The 21,214-nt window shown below is 42.6% G+C and overlaps 1 protein-coding gene across 4 annotated transcripts in view; it reads left to right on the top strand.

Annotated features, from left to right (window-relative positions):
* LOC115378794 (partitioning defective 3 homolog) overlaps window positions 1–21,214 on the top strand; it is a 392,369-nt gene that overhangs the window by 248,156 nt on the left and 122,999 nt on the right. For all 4 annotated transcript variants that reach the window (XM_030079303.1, XM_030079300.1, XM_030079301.1 and 1 more), the window contains exon 16: window positions 14,156–14,342. In XM_030079303.1, the coding sequence (XP_029935163.1) occupies window positions 14,156–14,342 (187 nt within the window). The remainder of the gene's footprint in view (window positions 1–14,155; window positions 14,343–21,214) is intronic.

Below are 21,214 nucleotides of genomic sequence, written 5' to 3'. Positions count from 1 at the left end.
GCAGAGTCTTAGATCTTTGGCTCGGCTTGTTTCGCACAGAAAGTGTCAGTTATTTTTCCTCTCTGTCTTCAGGCTGACTCACGTTCTCTCTGCCCTCATTAACCCGTGCCTGTCAACGACAGCACATTATGGCTTAAATATTCTGTGACAGGTCTCACTTTTTTTTGAACTGCCAAACCTCTGATTTTATTTAAATACTGGATACAGTACGATTATTTTAGTCCATATTCAGCGGAGGAGCGACACAATGCTGCCTCACTGTGGCAAAGTGCAGCACCTGGGAAGTGAAACCATGACTGTCAGGGTGTGGTGATCCTTGCCTGTTTGCACCTAATGTAATTCTGATCTCACAACATTTAGGGTGTAAATAACTGGAGTCAAACGAGTCTAGTGGTGGATGGACAGGATACGTTTTTTCATCTGTCCCTAAGGTGCGAACCTCAAGCCACGGTAGGTCAGTTTGAAGGAAAACAAGAAGATGAATGCACTTGCCCCCCTCCATTCGCTCTTCTTCCCACCCAGCCCAGTGGCAATGAGCATGCAGGTGATTGACAACCCAGAACAAAGCTCCCTGCTTTAAAGTTGGCCTCAGATACCTGAGCCACGAAAAACAAACAAAACAGAGAACGGGTTCTCTCAATATTACTGAGATTCCAACGTACTCATGTTCGTGTAACATGAGAGTTACTGAGGGTCAATTCAAACTTAATGTCATCTTATAAAACCTAGCAACAGTATTAGTAGTTTTAATTAGGTTAAATAGTTTTTTATGTACTTCCTGGGTTTTTGTGTGTGTGTGTGTGTGTGCTCCCTCCACTGGAAACTCATAACAAAACAATTTAAAATGGAAAAATCAATTGACTCTGAAGTTTTAAATTATCATAAATGATCTTAAAGTAGCCTCAATAATGAGGTGACCATGCTTTGTGCAACTAAGGTCAATTTAGGCTGGTTGGTCTGCTATTGGATTACTGTCTTATGAGCACTCATGTAATAATTTATGAGTTTGTGTTTATCGCTTATGCGATTTTAATTGTATTGTGCCTCAAGACATTTTAATATGTTGTTCATCGATGTTTATATATGTCCTGATGCAATTTTGTGGAACAGGTCTGTCTTGAAAACATTTTTTTTTAACCATATAGGAACTAATTTAATATATTTCAATAAGGTGTCATGAAGATATGAAATAATAGCTTGTTTGATCAAATTGTCTCTTACTGTAGCTTCTCTTGGCAGGGCGGCGTGGAGCATCATATGTTTGACAGCACAAATGGCAAATTTCTGGAGGCTAGACAGCGGGTGTTTCCACTGTCTATCTTTTTCTATATGTTATTTTAGACTGGGCTCAGACATATTGCCTGGTCTGCGAGATGTGACAGTTGTGGTTAGAGGACAGATGCTGTGATGCGCTCGGCAAGGTCAGGAAACACACAGCCGCCAGGGCTTGACTGACAGCTGGATGTGGAGTGTATCTAGACCTGGTAAATTACTGAATCATGAAGGCCAGACGTATGGAGTTCAGGATATGGCTGGGCACACAGGCATATATATACACCACAGTACGTGCACACTCTCATATACAGTAGATGTACACATACACGTACCCACAAGCACTCTCACGTACACACTCCACATCAAGCTGCACACAGTGTCCATTGATGTAAACCATACATTTTTCCTCAGAGCAAATAGAGTGATTACTGACAAAGCTCTGAGGCATTTTACCTCTTAAAAGACAACAGAGGAACTCCCTAACCAAATCAGGCCTTCTCCACTGCTTGCTATACATCCATTATACGGCCTGTGCTGCTATAAATGGGCCTAGACACAGAGGTAAATGGAATAGAATGCTTTTGCTGCTGGAGAATTAAGTCCTGACTTTGATTGTGAGTTATTGCAGATGGCAGCAAGTCAATAGAGTGAAATTGTAAACTCCATATTTCTGCCAACCTGCTATTGTTACCATTATTGCCACGCTGTCTTCTATTTTCTGATAAAAAAAAAAAAAAATGAAAAGAAAAGAAAATACAAGTCCTGTGCTGAAGATGCCATATCTCACCTAGTGCAGGTATTGATCAGAAATTGGACCCTCCCCTCCACTCCCTCAGGTAGCAGGCTGCCTCTTCCCTCTGAAACCATGAGAACAGGGCTTTGGGTCCCAGGGGGAGATAACTGCAATTATTTGAAGCACAGGAATTGAACACCATGGCAACAGCGAGGTGAAAAAACAAAATGCAGCTGGTGATGGGTGCTATTAACCTGGCGGTATAGTACCATCACATTGATTATAAGGCCCCCTATGCATTGATCTTCACTGTTTTTTGCGAGGCTGTTATTCAGAACCAGCTATGTGTGCATCTGTGCGTTTCAGCCCATCAATAGTCAGAGGTAATTCCATCCCGTCTGCTTCAGTAAACCGTGAGATACGGTGACAGTGTCAGCTTTACCTTCACACATCCCCACACTGTCCTACTTAGAGCAGCATAGCTGATGGCTGAATCCGCAGCTAGCAGGTGGCAGGGATACAGTTTGCCCTGCCCGGCTATCTGCTCAAAATGAAATGAGTTCCTGACTTTTTTTCCCCCCTCTTTTTTGTTCTCTTTCTGCTTCTCTTCCCCTCATCCCCATCCTCCTTTTGCCCTTGAGGGCGAAAGGGTGGTGAATCGGCAGAGATGCTCCTTCACCGAGGGGGAAAAATTGAGAGAGGGAGAAAAGGTAAAGGGAGGGAAGGAAGGATGGAAGTGAGTGAAATCTCCTGCGTGCGTGCGCCGCGACAGTGACAGCCAGGGTTTGACGCGAAGGTCGTTAGCATCGCGCCTGGCTTTGCCTTCCGTTCCATCTAATTGAAAAGTGCCGGTGGGTGCGGGGTCCACATGCTGGGGCGAAAATTGAGGACCACTGATGAGCACTGTCTGTGGCTGTCTGGCCCTGCGCCGGAGTCACAAAGTACACACAGGACTGGGGAAAAGGTGTGGGAGTAGTGGGAGGAGGCCGGAGGTGGAGGGGCAGGAAGGGAGAGTCATAGCGGGCCAGCGCTAAGGAAAGTAAGCACTCACAGGATGCAATATGTCCAGTGCATGTGCAAATGCCTGTGGAAACGCACACACACACACACACACACACACACACACACACACACACAAATAAACACATAGGACTCTCTGTCATTCAGCAAAGAGGCTAATACTCAGCATAACAGACAAATCATTAAAAAAATTTCTAACATTCAAATCATTAAAAAACATTTCTAGTGTGGTTGGCTATTTAAACGTATTCAGTAATGGCATATTCTCAAGACACTACTTTTTGCTTTTAGTTGATGGCTAAATAATCAGGATACAATATCAAAAATGGTAAAACATCCAGATATGATCACACTAGTTAGCTCTCAAACTGAGGAAGTGAGATTTGTAACTTCACTTTTGTGGCAAATAACAACATAAGCACAGTCTTGGCTTGCTCCTCTCGTTTGGCATGCAGAAATCTCGAGAGCACATGCGCTGTGAGTTGTTCTGTTTTACTCACTGCCATTCGGTATACCCAAACAGCTGCTATTGTTTACGACTCATATGCTTCAGGAAAGCTGAATATTGCAGCTCCACTGTTATCCCAAATTAGTCTTAAACCCAAGTCATAATGCTAAACTAATCCTAACCGTGGGCTAAACCTAATTTTAATCCAAACCTTAAGGCAGAATTAGTCCAAATCCTAAATTTACCAGTGGTAGTACACTATAATCTCACCTAATGGGCTCAAAGAAGTGCCATCTTTCCAGGCCTTGACCCTGTTTTCCCCTCTTACTGTAGTTTCGCAGCCTGCGGACTCATCCTCTCTTTATGCCCAGTCATCAGGGCAGGAAATGAGGCAGAGTGACCTTCCTTAGCGTGGTGTCCAGACGTCCCGAGAGAGCTATTAACATGCCTCAGTGAGAAAATGACAAAGAAGTAGATGGCATTGTGCTGTTACCATGGAATCTTCCCTGTATGTGTTATACCGTACTTAATCATGATGATTGCTGCACTGAGAGGTGTGTAGTTAGCAAGGTTTGAGGCTTTTACTTGCACAGTGAGTCCGTGAGTCAGTTATTTTCTGGTAAAGTTACAGTAAAATGTTAAAGTACTGTGTTGAAGCGGTACAAAAGTATTTCTGACAAGCCCACTTTTGTCAGTTTATTATGTCAAAACAAGCATACAATTACATTTGGCAGCGCGGCTCCTTTCTTTGTGCCCATCCGTGCAGCAAGCGTGAGAGCCAAATGCAGGAAGAGCAGCGACCAATCCCCTCAAGGGCTACAATAAAACAGAGCCTACAGCAACAGTGACATTGAAGCTATCACACTGGTATACTACAAGACAGATAATCATACTTGGAACTTAAGATTTACAATCAACATAAGTCAAACTGACAGAGTGATTAACGGTAAGCCACACAAATGCACAAAATATGAAATACAGTGCGAAGTGGAGTCAGGGTGGGGTGGAAGAATATGTGGCATGTGCAAGCATAGGTACTGTACGATGGGTAGAGTGTGTTTAACGACTATAATTAAGCTGTGGGTTGTCAGAATTTTTGGCAGTCGTAGTCTGATTTGGCAAACTCTCATCAGCCGGAGTTCAGATGATCACGTCCTGTCAATTACAGTGAAGCCTGTCAGAATCCACGCTGGCTACTTTAACCTGAAACACCCACATGTAGATGCAGCAGTGATAGAAGTGTAAGTGCATTAGAACGAAAAACAGCTATGACCCTCTATGTGTGAAGGATCCACCCTCATGCGCACATGCATGTATATCCACATAGCAATTTGACGCACACCTTCCTTTTCATGGTTTGTCACAGTAAACTTTTTGAACGCAGCTGCCATTTGGGTGTACATCTGCCATGGTGCATATAAACTTTACTGCAACTTTTTTATTAAATTAATGGCCCAACTTTGCTTTTTTGAACTTCTCTCTGCTCAGGTAGTTCTCCACACGCTGTGCTAGTCACTGACTTCTTTGATTTCTGGTTCTAGCCTCGAGTTTGCAGCCGAATCAAACAGGCAAATGCAGTGTGTATCTTTGTCTTTGGTGTGGGCGTACAGCATGCACCTTGTTAGTGCTCCTCCTGGGTGTTAGCTAACTGTTAGCTGGTGTCTGTGTGAAAAGGTTGAGGTGTTTTGAAATGACACTGCTTGCGAATGGCATTTAAAGGCTAAATAGCTGGCTTGGATGGGAGGGAGGGAGCCTTTTCCTGTAACGCTGTTAATGGGCTGACCCCTCAGATATGAAAACCTTTTCGCCACATCATAGTAATGTAAGCCAGAGAGAGAAGGTTGATTCAGTTTGTGCGTGATCTGTAGAACAAATACTTTGCCTGCAGTACTATCCCATCTTGGTTAAACTAATGACTTTCATGTCCCACTCAAGTATGTTTTTCAGACGAGATATTTTTGCATGCACGTGTTTCATTTAAGCCGTCCCCAAATCAGCTTTCAAAGCAATAGAACCGTCATGGTTCAAGTGTCTTGCGTTTTGTCACTATGTGGCAATAGGGCCTTTTGTGACAACATCATTCCAGGATCCTGACAAAACGACTGCTGAGTGTTAGGTTCCTGGGTCCATGGGAGCCAATGATTACCACCATATGTCTGTGCAGGTCTCAGCGTTTGGTGTCCCTACTTATATCCGAGACATATTCTGTTTCTGCACGGAAATGAGACCCTGTCACTGAGCCAATCAACTAAATGTTGTGATCAATTCCATTGACGAGGGCATCCTGCATGGAACGTGGTGGAACGCTGTTAGAAAGCGGCGCTAGTGCTCCCTGGTGAGCGCAAAGGCTTTGGTTATCGCTCGCGTGTACTTAGGGTGATTACCTGCTGCAATCCATGTATGGGTCTGATTGCCATGGCAGAATGGATCAACTAATGATTTCTCCTCCAGTCAGATCAATAGGCCAAAGTGTCAGAGAGGAAGGGAGGGAGGGAGGAGGAGAGAGAGAGAAGTAGGCAATGAGAGAAGCAGAGGAGAGCGGGCACAAAGGGGAAAGAACGTGAGAGAGCGAGAGTGTGTGATGGACAGAGATGGAGGAAAGACTGTACGAGAGAGAAGATGGAGTGGGGCTATTAGTGTGACCTCTCACCTCTCAGCTCAATGTTTCAGTGCTCAATGCTTGGTGAGAGGACAGAGAGAGAGAGAGGAGAGTGAAGCGTCGCCCCATTCGAATGGATGCAGCCAGGTGGCCTCTCAAGCCAGAGCGCTCATCTGTCTCTGTCTTCCTTCTCTGCGAGAGGGAGGGAGAACATCTCTGCTCTAATATCAAGGAATGCCTTCAACACAGAGGGCCAGAGGTCTGGTTCAGAAGGCCTCCTTGTGGCAACACATTAGATTGAGTATACTAATTATACTTTTTTGCATTTTACATCGTGGCCACACTGATCCATCATGCCATGTCTGTCACGTCTGTTTTTAATTGTTTTTCAATGAGGAATATTTGTTTGTTGATGTGGCATTTGTCTCTTGAATTTGTCCTCATTATCTGTTTAAAAAGTTTTTCTGACCACATTCTGACCTGACATCAAAGAAACTAAAAAACAAGTGGGTGTGCAGACTCATTTTTGTCTCATTTTTTGCACATACCATGACCCACCAATGTGGCCACAGCCGTAGGCATATACTGTAGCTGATGCTCTTATCTGGAGTTAGCAACTAGAGATCCAATGCCGTGCTCATGGACACTTTGACAGGACAAAGTGCGGATGGCTGTTGCAGGCAAGAGCCCAATTACCATTCAGTTCCAGGCTAGCCTCTTTTCCATCATGCCACCCTGCTGTCTGATACATAACACATGTCACAAGAAGGCACAAGAAGTACATTCATTTCAAATGAGATGTCATGGCATTGCAGTGGAAGTTTCACATAAGCTGGATTCATCTGAATCATGTGTTGGAAATGTGTGTATAAACTAAAACAAATGTTAGTTTGCCTCATGTCTTGCCATCTCTCCATAGAGTTTTCACCATGAAAACATTTTGTCTGTCAATCAGCTTAGCAAACAAAGGTTAATTCATGTTTTACCAGTACAATTAATAACATAACATTCATGAATGGAACAATTAACAACACAACAAACTCAGTTTTATCTTAATACATTTCAGCTGTGATAGTCTTGCATAGAAAGTCTGCCTGCAGCACATAAATGTATAATGGATGTTCCTGCATAGTAAACCCTGCCTGCCAGCAATGTATGTGTTTGTTACTACTGCAATGCTTACTCTTGGTAATGGTAGTAGTGGTGGAGGCGAGTGTGTGTTTGGTTCTCTCTCTCTCTCTCTCTCTCTCTCTCTCTCTGTGTGTGTGTGTGTGTGTGTGTGTCTGGGCAGACTTGTCAGTATGACTCATGGGTATCAGTGACAGGGCATGTTTAATTGCAGTGTGACAAAGGCCACGGTGGCACAGTCATTTTGCCAGAATGTTCTTTGGAGAATTACTTAAACCATGGACCATCAGATTAAATCAGGAGCTGTATCTAGCAGTTTGCAAAATAAATAACCCCACTATGTAAGACCCAACATCTGCGAGCCATTAATCATAATAGGAGGGATATTTATCCCCATGTGACCTCATGTACATATCTCCGAGATATTTGTGTGACTGCTGATTCATCTGTGACAACATTGTGTTTTTTTTCCTGAAGCGGGCCGATGAAAGGATCCAGTGTTTATTGAACGGCGGAGGTCGCAGGCTGAATAACTGCGTTTTGATTTTGGCCAAGATAGCGGTTATGGGGTTTGCTCAAAACAATAGTCGTATTCACAGTTCCCAGGTTTGGATGCTTGTAGCTACATATTCAGCTAATTCGTTTTTTTTGGTTTTTTTTTGTTTATCAAATGCCGTTATTACATTACGGTACATGTCACTGCATCCTTTCAAGTCATAGTATGGTATCACAGTGTCGTATCACAACAGATTACCCTGAGTTATGTCCTGTACAACAGCATCTACAGTGGAATAACACGGGTAGATGCTGAACGTTATCTTGAGACTGGGTTATCTCAAGATAATGAGTGAATCCCAGGGTTGACTGACAGTAAGTTGATGGACAGTGTCGTGTAATACTATGGCTATCCTGAGCAGATGTCAGTGAAACATTTGCAGCAGAATAACAGCAAAGTATGATTTGATGATGAAAATCTGAAGTCCTTTCTGAAGAAAGAAAGGCCTATCGGTTGATTTCTCCTAAGTCAAGCGGTCAGTTTTGCCGGGGATTAAAAGCCACTTACACACATAAGAGTGAAGCAATTAAATCAGAGCACCATCCCAGTTCATATTCTTCTTGCTGCTGTTGTTGCCTAATTGTTAGCTTTCAACTGTGCCCGCTATCCTCCAATAGGCTCAACAAACTTTAATGAGTAACAGTTACCAGCACGCTGACTTTGGGCTCTTCCCGAATATGAATCCACCATTTTACCAACCTATCGTTCTATTAGAAGAGGCGTGAGCTGGTAAAGCGCTTCAATCTGATGTGGAGCTTTAGCCCATGATGGCTTCAGATGTGGCCTTTCTCACTCTCACATCAACCCTACTACTACAAGCTTCCAAAGTGAAAGTGAACAAGTGAACCCTACAGCAGTGTTAGCTGTGAAAACATTTGCTGACCTATTGTTGCAGTTCTGTTACGACCTGTAGGTATTTCAGTTCCAACAGGCTGGATGTTTTCACTTTGCTGGGCAGCTGGTTGGTCTTACCAGGGTCCAGAAAATATTGTTACCCATAAGCAGAGCTAAAGCCCACCCAGTCCTGCTGGAATTGATCGCTGTAGAAAATGCAACACCTCAAACTCCATTGTATTGCAGCTATTGATTTTTTTTTTTTAACTTTATGAACTCTCCAATCTTGGTGGATGAGGGAGATAGCACTCAAGAAAAATCCCCATTTTTAACACGGTTTACTATCCCTTTAACAATACAGACAGATAACCATGTCAGACGACCTTCCCTGAGTAAAATTCAAATGTAAACAAAGAGGACAAAACTCAAAGCACATGAAAGCAAAGTGCTAACAAGGTAATGAAAGAATATCCCCTCATTATTTCATCAGCGCTTGTTAGAGTTCAGTACCATCACTCCATAATGAGCCGCCATGACTTTCAACTGCCTGCACCCCTGAGCTTTGACACCAGCTAATGGTTCTGGCTTACATGTGCATACCCACTGCACAGACACTCTCTCTCTCTCTCTCTCTCTCTCTCTCTCTCTCTCTCTCTCTCTCTCTCCCTCTCTCAGATACACACAAGGTGATCTGTCAGACAGCAGCACCTACAGTAGAAACTTAGGAAGTAAGGCATTGCTGCTGCTACTGTCACCTGCTCCATCTTTCCTTGGCGGCAGCCCCGACTGTGAGGCGTCGGTGAAAGACGCTGTTCAATCTGTGTGTGAGCAGCCCCATCTACACCTCATTAATGCAACAAAAACACCACTTATAGCGCTGAGAAGTCTCTCCCTCCCACTTTTTTCTTCTTTCACCCATTTTCTCCTGTTTGAGTTGGAATCATTCCCGCCCTTTGCCATTTGTCTTCCTGGGCCTAATTTAGGAAATCAAAGAACAATTTAGTATGTGAACATACCGTTCTAACTAGTCATTTCCTTTTAGTGTGCTTTAGTCTTGCTTTGTCTTGTTCCATTTATTGTGTCCCATGTTGCCACAGTTTAACTGTAATTATCAGTGTGTTCTTACCGTATGCTGCAACAGGTATTGGGGGGGTGGGGAGGGCTGGGCTGTGACTTCCCCCTCATACTAATTATGCCAACGGCTGCAGAAAAGCCTGCGCTGCAGTTTCTCTAATTATTTTCACCTCTCAAAGCACCCACATGGCCCCGACTATACCTGTCCACTCGCCATTTATCGCTTCATATGTGTGTGTGCGTGTGTGTGTGTGTGTGTGTGTGTCCTTCGGCCACTTAGCAGAGGGAAGCAGAATGTCGTTAACAACTCTTCATCTGGAGAGCTGGCCACTTGTGTCAAGAGGTCCGGAGTGGAAATGTTTCATAAAGCAGGGAGAGGGAAGCTTGTCGTGTATCTAATTAAAACTGTGTTCCCCGCTTGCGAAAGTGTGCCGCAGAGGTGAGGGAATATACGCAAGGTGATTATAGGCTGCCTGTTGTCTTTGACTGTGCATATATTACATTTTGCTGTGTGCAAATACATGTTCAGAGTGTATTTGCCTTCTACAGAGGAATTTTGAAGGACATATCGCTTCCCATTCCATTAATATGTCTGTTCCAGCTTGCTACTGTAGTGAAATCCTCAGTGCCGGTGATGCAACCAGGAGGTAACTCCACCTAACTACTGAGGGAAAGTAAGGGGTGGTGTAAGGACGGGCCCCTGTGGACACACATCCGCAAGCAACTTCTTATTGACGCTGCAGCACTTTGCAAAACTGACTGTGTAGCAGAGGCCCTGAAGACAGAGGAGGGAAATGTCGACTTTTTGAAGGAGAACTGTTTCACCGAGTTGCAGAAGTGACTCTGGAGGGGAGAGCAGAGACACTGAGGACAAACTGAACTTGACTGCACTGCATGTGATGCTGTTCATAGTGAAAAAGGAAAATGATATTTTAGATCAGTAGATTATTGTCTAGAGCTTGTATCATCGGTGCTGGTGCAAATGTTCCATGCCAGGATATGCACCTAATTAATGATAAATGCCAAAGAACCTATGTGAAGAAACATTACAGCCAGTAAAAATGTCACAATTTTTAACAATTGCGCCTCCCTCTCATCAAATCATACTGCCTGTCTTTCTGCACCTCACCCACTGTTAGTCTACACTTTTGAAAGAGTCCTCACTGCATTATTTTCCGTCCCAACAATCTTTATTAACCAGCAAGAAATACATCAATTAAGAAAGCAACAGGCTCTCAAAAATGCTCAAAAAAGTTTGTGTGTGACTATAAGTCTCACATCTTGGAAAATCATCTTATTTGAAAATTAGAATGCAAAATCATTTTTATAGATTCTGTAGATCGGGTCTCTGCAGACTCAGGACTGATATCCATGCTCTAATATAATATTTATATAATATAATAAATATCTATGGCAATACAAGCAAGATTTAACCAACTACTCCTTTCCTTATTTGCAGATTTCACTGCAAAAGCACCAATGCCATCATCTTTTTAAATGTTAAGTACCTGGGCATCAGTGCCTGGTGTGATTACAGTCAGTGTTGCTCAGTCTAACTAACTTCCTGCAGTTTCTCAGACTTTACCATCATTACTCCAGGCCTGCTGATTTACAGTACAAGCTAGATTCAATTACCTGTGGTTCCTTGTCCAGCTGCCCAAGTGAGAAATGGCCTTCATTTCACCTGTGTAGAGTTGGCAGCCATCTTAACGACTGTAGATGAGGAGGTTGTAGACAAAGGGATGAGCTTACCAAAAGAAGCAATGAACAGATGCGCGACTTCTTTTGAAGACAGGCTTTGGGAAAAGTTGGCCAAACAGAGGGCACTGTGGGAAATTGAAGCTCCCAGTGGCCAACAATAGAGGACTGTGGTTGCACTGGGCAGCTCCCAGGTGTGGATTTGAGAACCTGAAAACAAAGATCATAGCAAATGTGTACTGTGTGTACTGTTGATGTAGTCCGATGCTATCTTCTCTCAGTTTAGAGTGCTGTTTAAAATATTTGGTATCAGAGAATCACATTTCCAAATTGCATTTATGAAAACAATCTTATCTTAAGAATTATTACTCAAGTGTTTTAATATGAGAATATCCTAATTTGGGAATCCTTTTTCAGAATAGCACTGAACTACCCCCCCCCCCCCCCCCCAAAAAAAAAAAAAAGATAAAAGAAAAAAAGAAAAAAAAAACAGACAGAAATGTCATCCAGATTTGTCCTCGGTCTAAATGGATGCAAAAAGAGGGAACAGAATTTTGATGACAGAGACTTTTAAAACCTCAGGATGATGTCTGTAGCTTCCAGGATGACATTTTAATTAGGATTTCAGGCTACAACTCATTTTGGGTTCATGTGAAGGTTTTTGTGATGGCTCTTTGTACATGACACCTCTTTTCTTTGCATTGCTTCCAGGGGTATTTCTTTTTAAACTACCCTCCGATGAAATGGGAATGCAACATCCTCTCCCTCTGACCAGTCAGGTGGGAGGAAAATGGATGTGCTTCCTGTCCTCCAGCCCCATCTCATGCACTTTCTAACCATAGATATAGGTTTAAAAAAAAAAAAAAAAAAAAAAAAAAAAAAAAAGTTATATGAGATATGGAATTTACAAAAATGATTAGGATTTCCTAATTTCAGTCAAGAGGCCTGAGATAAGATAGGGCACAGCCATGAGTCCAGGATTTGTGATAGCAAAATATGATTTCTCCAATCCTTATAACCTGAGTTAAGATAGGACATGAACTGGGATTTCCCCTAAAGAAGGTTCCGGGTTCACAATCTTTTGAGATGTGGGACATTATATAAAGGGTTCCCATCAGGCAGGTGCCTCCTCTTTTCTCTAGATACAAAGTATTTTCCATTTCCCAGTCTATGTAATGCACTTGACATCAAAAATGGTTAAATCACATCTCAAGCTTGCTATTTGAACATGTATCCACACAAGGTAACATAAATCATTCTCCTGTCACGTGCCACTGATATGACTCCGCGCCTGTATGACAAATACCCCAGAAAATGCACCTCATCACGGCGTTGATTGGTACTCCGACTTACTTCCACAATATGCATTTATCATTTGTCAGGCCCCAGTGAAATGAAATGCCTCTCAGATTCAAGTTGGGAGTCTGCCAGAGTAAATATTGTTGCCTGCTGCTAGTGATTACATGCAATTGTTCCTAAGCTGCTAAATTTGCAAAATGGCTCTGTGATAATGGAAACAAAAGCACCCTCTGTAAAGTACATAGGAAGTGAAGGATTTCTTAAATCCTTTGTCTAATGGTAAGCAGGTGTGCAGTTGGCGTTTGGAGTAGAGGCAGGGATCGTCAGTCTTCTTGACTTTGATTCACGCTTTCCGCTGGTGTGTGTCACGCGTTTGCTGATTTGCGTGCAGCCTGTCTCTCTCAACTTCTGTATTGTAATGCCACTTCCCATGTCGTTGGACAACCTCTCTCCTGTCCTTGGTGCTGAGTGCCAGCCACGGCAGCAGATTCCCCATTGACTTTGACTCCTGAGGAGGAGCAAAGGAGCGTTTAAAAGGAGTCCTCAGCAGGGAGGGTCAGCCGGGACAGAATACAGATCAGGGGAGCTCTCCTTTCGCTCAGCTCTCTCTCTCACATCCTGGCTTTGTCCTTGGAGAGGAGTGAAGGAGAATAGATAAAACTACTCTGGTGTAGAACTTCGGCTGGCTAAAATGAAGTGAAGAGACTGAAGTCTGGATAGTAGACATGAGATCACTGTGTCCCGTCCTACGCATTGTCTTTTCTTGTCCTTGCTCTGTGCCTTGTCCTGTGTGATACGTGCCCCGTACCATTACATGGCTGTTGTCATGCCACTTCTTTGTATGCATTCGCGAGCAAACCTTTGGATTTAAGCCATTATTCAAAAAAATACAGCTTTGTAAAAGGAATCCCGCTTGTTTTGAGAAAATTCTGCACAGAGTTTATGTAATACCATGGTGGGAAAGAGTAGTTTATTTTTTTCTGCTTTATTGATTAATGTGATCTCTCTTTCTTTCTCTCTTTCTCTCTCTTTGTATCTCTGTCTATCTGCCTAACCCTGTGATTATGTGTCTGTGTAGGTGTGTGTGCATGTGTATATCTGCATTTTGAGTACTCTCTGAGATATATGTGTATGTGTAGTTTCTCAACCCAATATCTGTTTTTAACACTCATACTGCACATACCGTAGAGGCCTCTGATCTTTCACTGCACTGCAGCATTTTCAAAATTACATGGACTGGCCCAACGGGGGGCGCTACAATTACAGGTCAAAATAAGATGACCTTTTGTTACTGGATGGCTGTATGGAGGCTGCACTTAGTCTTGCCTTGTTATTTATATGGCAGCTTTGCTCAACTTTTGTACGTATTTTGGTTAGATTGTATTTTTTTTATGTAAACGCATATTGGATGTTTCCTTGTGTATAAAATGTGCTACACCAATTAAGTTAGACTAACCCTTTTCTCTGTCTTTGTGTCTCTGTCTCCCGCAGGTAACTACCAGCTCTCCCCGACAGTCAACATGCCCCAGGACGACATTGTGATGATCGAAGATGACAGGCCGCCCCTGCTTCCTGCCCACCTCTCCGACCAATCATCATCCAGTTCCCACGATGACATGGGCTTTGTTGGAGAGAACCCGACGCCGTGGATCCACGAGCTGCCTGGTCAGAATGAATGGTGAGAAAGTGGCTCGTCTTGGATTGCGGTGGACTCTGAATTATTGATAAACTCATAGACTTCAGACACGGCCTCTGTGGGAGAAACCAGCGGGGTTTGTGCATTGTTGGCCGAATATGCATGAGGTATAAGCTTGATAGCATGTGTATTTGTGAGGGTTTCTCACTGGTCATGCTGTTTCTGGAATATCTTGGAATTCTGAGAGGTTTTCCCCCGACAGTCAGAATATCTGGGGAAGTCAGGGAGTTTTCCCAACAGGTCAACGTTGCAAGAATATAGAAGAATGTATTTTCATTCATTGCATTTTGTGGTGGTTTCCAGTCCAACCACTTTAGAAAAACAACATTGACAAACCAGAAAAGAATGGATATTTTTAGTTCATGGAAACACTCAGACTTAGTTATGGAAAAGTGACAGAAAAAGTCACGGCAAGGCACATTTGACTCCGTCCACTGCTGTGTAACACGTGTACACAGAAGTGTGTGTATTTGTTTGACCATGCTATTTTATATGTATATGTGTGTGTGTGTGGTTTTGTGGCTCAGTGTGTTTGTGTGTGCAATAGAGCTGCAACGATTAGTTAAATAATCAATTACTTGCCAACTATTAAATTAATCGCCAAACTAGTTTGATAATCAATGAATTATTTTGAGTCATTTTTTAAGAAGAAAATTTCCAAATTCGTTGATTCCATCCTCTCAAATGTGACTTTTTTCTGGTTTCTTTAGTCCTCTATGACAGTAAACTAAATATCTTGGGGTTGTGGACTGTTGGTTGGGGAAAAAAAGATATATATATTTGAGCAAGAATACACCTTGGGCTGTGGGATTCACCATTTTCTGACCTTTTTTGGACCAAACAACTAATCAATTAATAGACAAAAAACCTGACAGATTTATCGATTAATGATTAAGTGCAGCTGTAGTGTGCAACACTGTGTGCATGTGGTCATGCAGCATGTAGGTATGCATTTATGTGTGCACACCTTTGCAAGCGCGTGTGTGTGTGTGTGTGTATGTTCAATAATGGATGAGCGAGCAGCAGCATGTCAGACTGTGAGTAAAAAGCTCTCTGGGGGTCAGTGCATGCAGGCTCTCTACCTTACCTCCACCCCTCCAACCCCTCCCACCCATGGGATTTCAACGCGCCAGTCAGTCCACCCACTGCAGCCCTGCCGGAGCAGCCTCATAATAAAATATGAAGCCGGGGCTCATCATCCTTGTCAGAGGACTAAATCTCTTTAGGGAGCAGACCGGTTAAGTAGAAGAACCCCTAAAGGCCAGTGGAGGGAAAAAGAGAATGTTTTCAGTTCTGCCGCCCGGTCTCACTTTGATTTTTTTTCTTCTTCTTCCTTTGTTTCAAGAAAAGTATTTTTTTTTGTCCTTGTTGTTGTTCAAAAGCTGTTTTTTTTCAGACAGGAAGCTATACGTGAACCTTTAAAGTGGATTGCACTTAAAGAAATACTTATGGTATCTCCTGCGTGATTACATTGTTCAAGTACAGGAAATAGACATCCAATCACATCGTCATTTTTGTCTGAGTGACAATGTCAATGACAGTGGTTTTGTTCAGCTAAAAGCAGGTTGTTGCCAGCGCTCACATTGATTTACTATTTATAGCCTCAGAGTGTTTCTTTTACACGTAAAGACTCCTTTTTTCTTTCCTGTGATTGGTTTGAGGTCACATGTAACATGACATGCAATTGGACAGAAATTCAGCATGATAACAGACTGGGAAGTTGTTTTTCTTTAAAGGCAGAAGGTTGGCTGCTATGAATGGAGATTCTTTCTAGTTTTAGCCTTTTTCTTTTTTTCTCCCTAGAGACTGACTCTCTCTCTCTCTCTGTCACACACACACACACACACACACACTCTCTCTCTCTCTCTCTCTCTCTCTCATTTATTATGAATGAGTAGATTTGCTTGGCATGCCTGTTGTCCATGCAATGTCAGAGGTTTGTCATAGTGGATTAGGTCCACAGCATATGCTATTGCAGCACTCAAACCCCCTCGCACGCTCCCCAGTCTCTGCCTCTCTCTCTCTCTCTCTCTGTCTCACATTCGCACGCACACACATACACACACATAGCACATGCACATGATGAGGCAAAAGTGCGCTGTATACCACTGCCTAGGGTTACTGTGAATTATTCATGACTCTGAAGTCCTATACTTACATGCACACACACACACACACACACACACACACAATTGCCACATTTCTCTTTTCACTCAAATGCTCACAGCTGCTCAAATACACCAATCCTCATTTTGACTGACTTATACTGCTTCTCATTTTCCTTTTCAAGTACCCATACCATCCCACCATGCACACACACACACACACACACACACACACACACACACACAGAGCATTAACAGGCATGCATGAGACAGCAGGGGATGTGGGTCAGCTGGGCTCCAGTGTATTGGAACTGTTACTTTTTTAATTAAGCTCTTGCAACAGTGCAGCCAGGGCCCTGTACTTATTGAATATGTATTGTGCAGAGCTGTGAAAGTCTCACCTCTGGCCTCTGGTATTATGCATGCTTTCCCACTCATGGGAGGCGCCTGGCCGAGGCCACGGCTCCACATCTACAGCGCATACACAAAGCGCAGAACGGCAAGGCCGCTTGGCTTGTAAAATCATTGTAATTCAGGTTCACCCCTCTCCTCCTTTTTCTTCTTGTCTTTTGTTTACCCTGTGGAATTTTACAAACTCTTAATTCCCTCCTGTCCTGCTCATATTTTTCCCTTTGTTCATCGATTTCCTCGGGTTGCTTTACACACCCACGTGGACGCCTGTTTTCTTTTGTATAATTAGCGTAGTCCAGGTTCGCTTGTCTCCAGTGATGTAGAGGTACATGAAAAGGTGGGTAAGCTATGATGTTGATCAGTGCATTATCACCAGATCATCAACCACCAATTTAACCAAAAACAAAAGAGAGAATATTAATTCACTTCTCCAAATTAGAGAAAAAAACATTGTTTATATTAAAAGATAACATCTTCATGCATGCCACGGTCTGGATGAAAACTCATTTCTCGACGGTGTATGTTTAAGCAACAGACTGAAACTTAAGCAATAAACTAAGTATACTTAGCTTAGGACAGCTGTTAGCCACTACATCATGTATTTAAAAGACATTATTTTAAAATGATTGTGATTATATTCCAGCTAATAAGACTGACATTATATCAACACTGACACTGAGCTAGCCAGGACATTTTTATATAGATATTTGCTGTATTTCATTGAATTCGGCCAATCCAAAATACCTATGATGCCTTGGCTAAAACTGAATAACGTTAGCTGAGTTAGCAGGTAGCGGCTCTGTTATCTGTCCTGTACAAAAATAATGTGGGCAGATTTATTTATTTATTTTTTTTTTTTTTTTTAAGAGAATCATATTGCCTTAATCAATTCTCTCTCCCCTTTTTTTTTTTTTTTTTTTTTTTGATAAGTTAAGATAAGATAAGATATTCCTTTATTAGTCCCACGGTGGGGAAATTTCACATATTACAGCAGCAAAGTGGATAGCAAGATATGAAGCATAATTTACACTATAAACATATAGTGTAAATTGTGTATCTGTTGTTGTCATGTTAAAAACCCTTTAACATACACCTTGTCGTGGATTATCCCTTGCATAACTTAAAGTACATCAGTCTGTTAGTATTTACTATGATATGTAATATGATTTTGCATCAGAGAGATTTATGTCAGCCTAAAATGTGGATAAACTCTAGTCTGCAATCAAAAATGTGTTTACCCTCCACAATATCCCTGCCAGTTTCCCTCCCCTTCCACCTCCTCTTTATACCTTTGCAGAATTTTACCTCCTTTGATATTTTCCTTCACTTTCTTTCTTTTCTTTTGCTTTCCTTTCTGTTCCATCTTGGCACAAAATGGATTTTACAAGACAGTTGGCTCGTAAGCTTCCTGTAATCCCAGGTTACCTCTCCTCCTTCCTCCTCCTTTTCCAAATTCCCCTCTTCCTTCCTTCCCATCATATTTTCATTCTGTTCATTTCTTCTCTTTTTTTCAGGAGCAATACCTTTGTAGTGAAGGATGCAGCCCACACATGTTAGCGTGTCGGCCCACAAGATAAATGATTGTTTTGGAGGCAGAAATCCCATCTCACACAAAACAAATGATTAAAATGACCTACTTTTTTCACAGTATCCCCAGCCAAAATCTAATATACTGTGTGTGTGTGCATGTGTGTGTGTGCATGTGTGCGTGTGTGTGCGTGCATACATGGTATTTTCCATGTGTATCCGTACATGTGTTTTGTGTTTGTCTTCCTGTTTTGCTGTGTAAAGATACATGCCTGTTTGGCCTCTCTGCTGCAGCTACTTAGCGCTGTGCTGCTGTTATGCGCTTGCACTACATCAGCGTTACAGGTCTCAAATGAGCATAAAAACAAGCAATAAATATTACAACCCATGCATTTAGATCTCTGTTAAAATAATGTCGAGACATCCAAGCTTTTACTTGTGGCTGCTTTATTATTACTGCAGACTGCTTTACTGGAATTATTATGACGACGACTACATTTTATTGCCACAGTGGTGCTAGCCTAGAGGTTGCATAGACAGTGGCATGTTAAATGAAGGCGGTTGCTGGTTCAAATCTTTCATGAAAGGGAACCCTCTCCCTGCCTTCAGCGAGCACTGTCAAGCTGCCCTTGAGCAAGGCACCTACCCCCAATTGCTCCTGTGCAGAGGCTGTGTGAATGTGAATCAGTCAGATCATGGAGAACAGCATGTGTTCTTAGGCAATGTTCCCTGGGTAAATAAAATGATGTAAATTATTGCTTTACATGCCTGTATTCAATTCACTTGACCAGTAGGTCTCGACCCGTGACATCATTTCCCTTCTCGATGCCTGCCTCCCTGTCATTAGTTCAAATCCGAAGCCAAACAGGAAGGCCCGCGTCTGAATGATTTACAATAAAAGAGATAAGACTCGCTGGTAATTTCAGTGTGATATACTAGCTTTGCAGTATAATCTAGATAAATTAGCTACGATATTAATGCTTTTTCTCTCAGGAATGGAATGTGGAACACACAGTGTCAGAAACACAATTTAGTGTAGAGTCGTGGCAGTTCATAAAATGAGACGTCTGGTTATCTCGGATGCATAAGGAATGCGGCGGTTTCTAGTTTCCACCTGGTTTTCGTCCTAAAGGATGATAAAGTGCAGTGGCAGCATGCGTTTTATTCCCTCTAGCTTAGGTGCAACAGTTAAATGCAACTTCTCCTCCATTCCTTTTTAGGCTTGCACATACCATTACTTAAGTCTTGTCAGGAGATACAAATGCTTGCTATTTGTCTGTGCCACACTGGCACCTTGTTACCAGACCAGAGTGAATAGGTTGGAGTGAGTTTAGTGTGATTGGTGTTAGGTTGGCACACTATGGTAAATGTTAGTATAATCCAATTAGTGGCAAGGAATAATGAACTAATTTTCTCATGTACTTAGTTCAAGTCAAGCTGACTCCGAGGCATAAAAGTATGAAGGTGGAGTTGTTCCAATTGGCCTCCTAATGAACTCCTTCCAGCCTACATCTCAAGCATCTCAAAACTGAGACTCAGAGTGGGAAAGTTTTAGGTTCCATTTGATTGCTTAGCACTGTCGCCCACTCCTGCATGAATATTTCCCTTTCATAACAACGCCCTCTTGCTAGTTTATCTAATCCTCCCCGAGATGCCATCAACTTCGTCCTTCAGACAAAAAAAAAAAAAAAAAAAAACACACCCAGAAAACAGCTTTTTAAAGTGTTTGCAGGCTCCCCTCACAATGTAGCATCTAAACAAGACAAAACACAAGCTGCATTGCTCAGAAGAAGAAAAGTTTGTGACAGCACCAAGAGGAGTGTAAACTCCTTACCTACAAAGTGCTGAAACAAAGCGACTTGCCTTTGAAGATGCAATGCTCTGAGAGATTGGGAACGTCTCGCTCCTCCTGACAACAGAGCTTCCGCGCTTCCGCCTGCTCTGTTTCCCCCCCCTTTCTTTCTCTTGTTATGAACCCGCAGTGTCGTGTTGCTTTGCTCATTTGCTGCTAAATTTATATGCATAAAGAAGCTGTAATAAGTAAGAGGTAAGAGAAGACATAACCATCCACTTGTATTTATGTTGCCTTAGCAGTAAAATTCCATGGTTTCACTTCTGAAAAAGTTGAAAACTCTTTTTTTTAAGTTCATGTGCCCTATATTATGGAGTTACCACTTGCTTTATCAACATTGCCCAAGACAGTTATGTTCATGTAATGATCCTATATGCACAGAAGGTTCAGAAGAATATTATTATGGTTATTCTTTTGGGCATGCCATTATACTACAGCGGTTATGAATGAAGCAAGAGCCACTCACAAAAATGCCTTGGACTTGAATAGTAAACAACAATAAATATTTTCTTGTTATTGCGTGTGAATGGAGATTGTGCAGTAGCTCTTACATTCAAATCTTACGTTGGCCCTGCTGTCTCAAGGAGTGCCAGGCCATGGTCTATTACAGGCAGCCCACCCCACTCGGCTGCACTAGCACTCCCTCCAAAACTCTGGATGTAAAAATCCACATTTCTAAGTCATGAGCGTACAGTTTTCTAACTTGCTCAAGTGTGGGAGGCGAGGCTGCACTGCACTCTTAAGTTGGAACTCAAGTGTGGAGAAGGCCAGGGGGTGTTCGCAACACGCTGATCAGACTGAGGTTTGGGAAGCGTTACGCAACATCAGTGAGAGCTGAGCCTGTGGTGTGCAGGCTGCCATTACCATACCAACCGCTGATTTCATGCCAACCCAGCATACATGCCACCTGAATTAAGATTTACAAAGTGGAGAGGGGAAGGCATGGTGGGTGTGAGTGT

This window comes from Myripristis murdjan, chromosome 20 (genome assembly GCF_902150065.1).
Source record: "Myripristis murdjan chromosome 20, fMyrMur1.1, whole genome shotgun sequence".
Taxonomy (NCBI): Eukaryota; Metazoa; Chordata; class Actinopteri; order Holocentriformes; family Holocentridae; genus Myripristis; species Myripristis murdjan.
The sequence above is the reverse complement of the archived record's forward strand: the minus strand, read 5'-3'. Positions and strand labels throughout refer to the sequence as shown.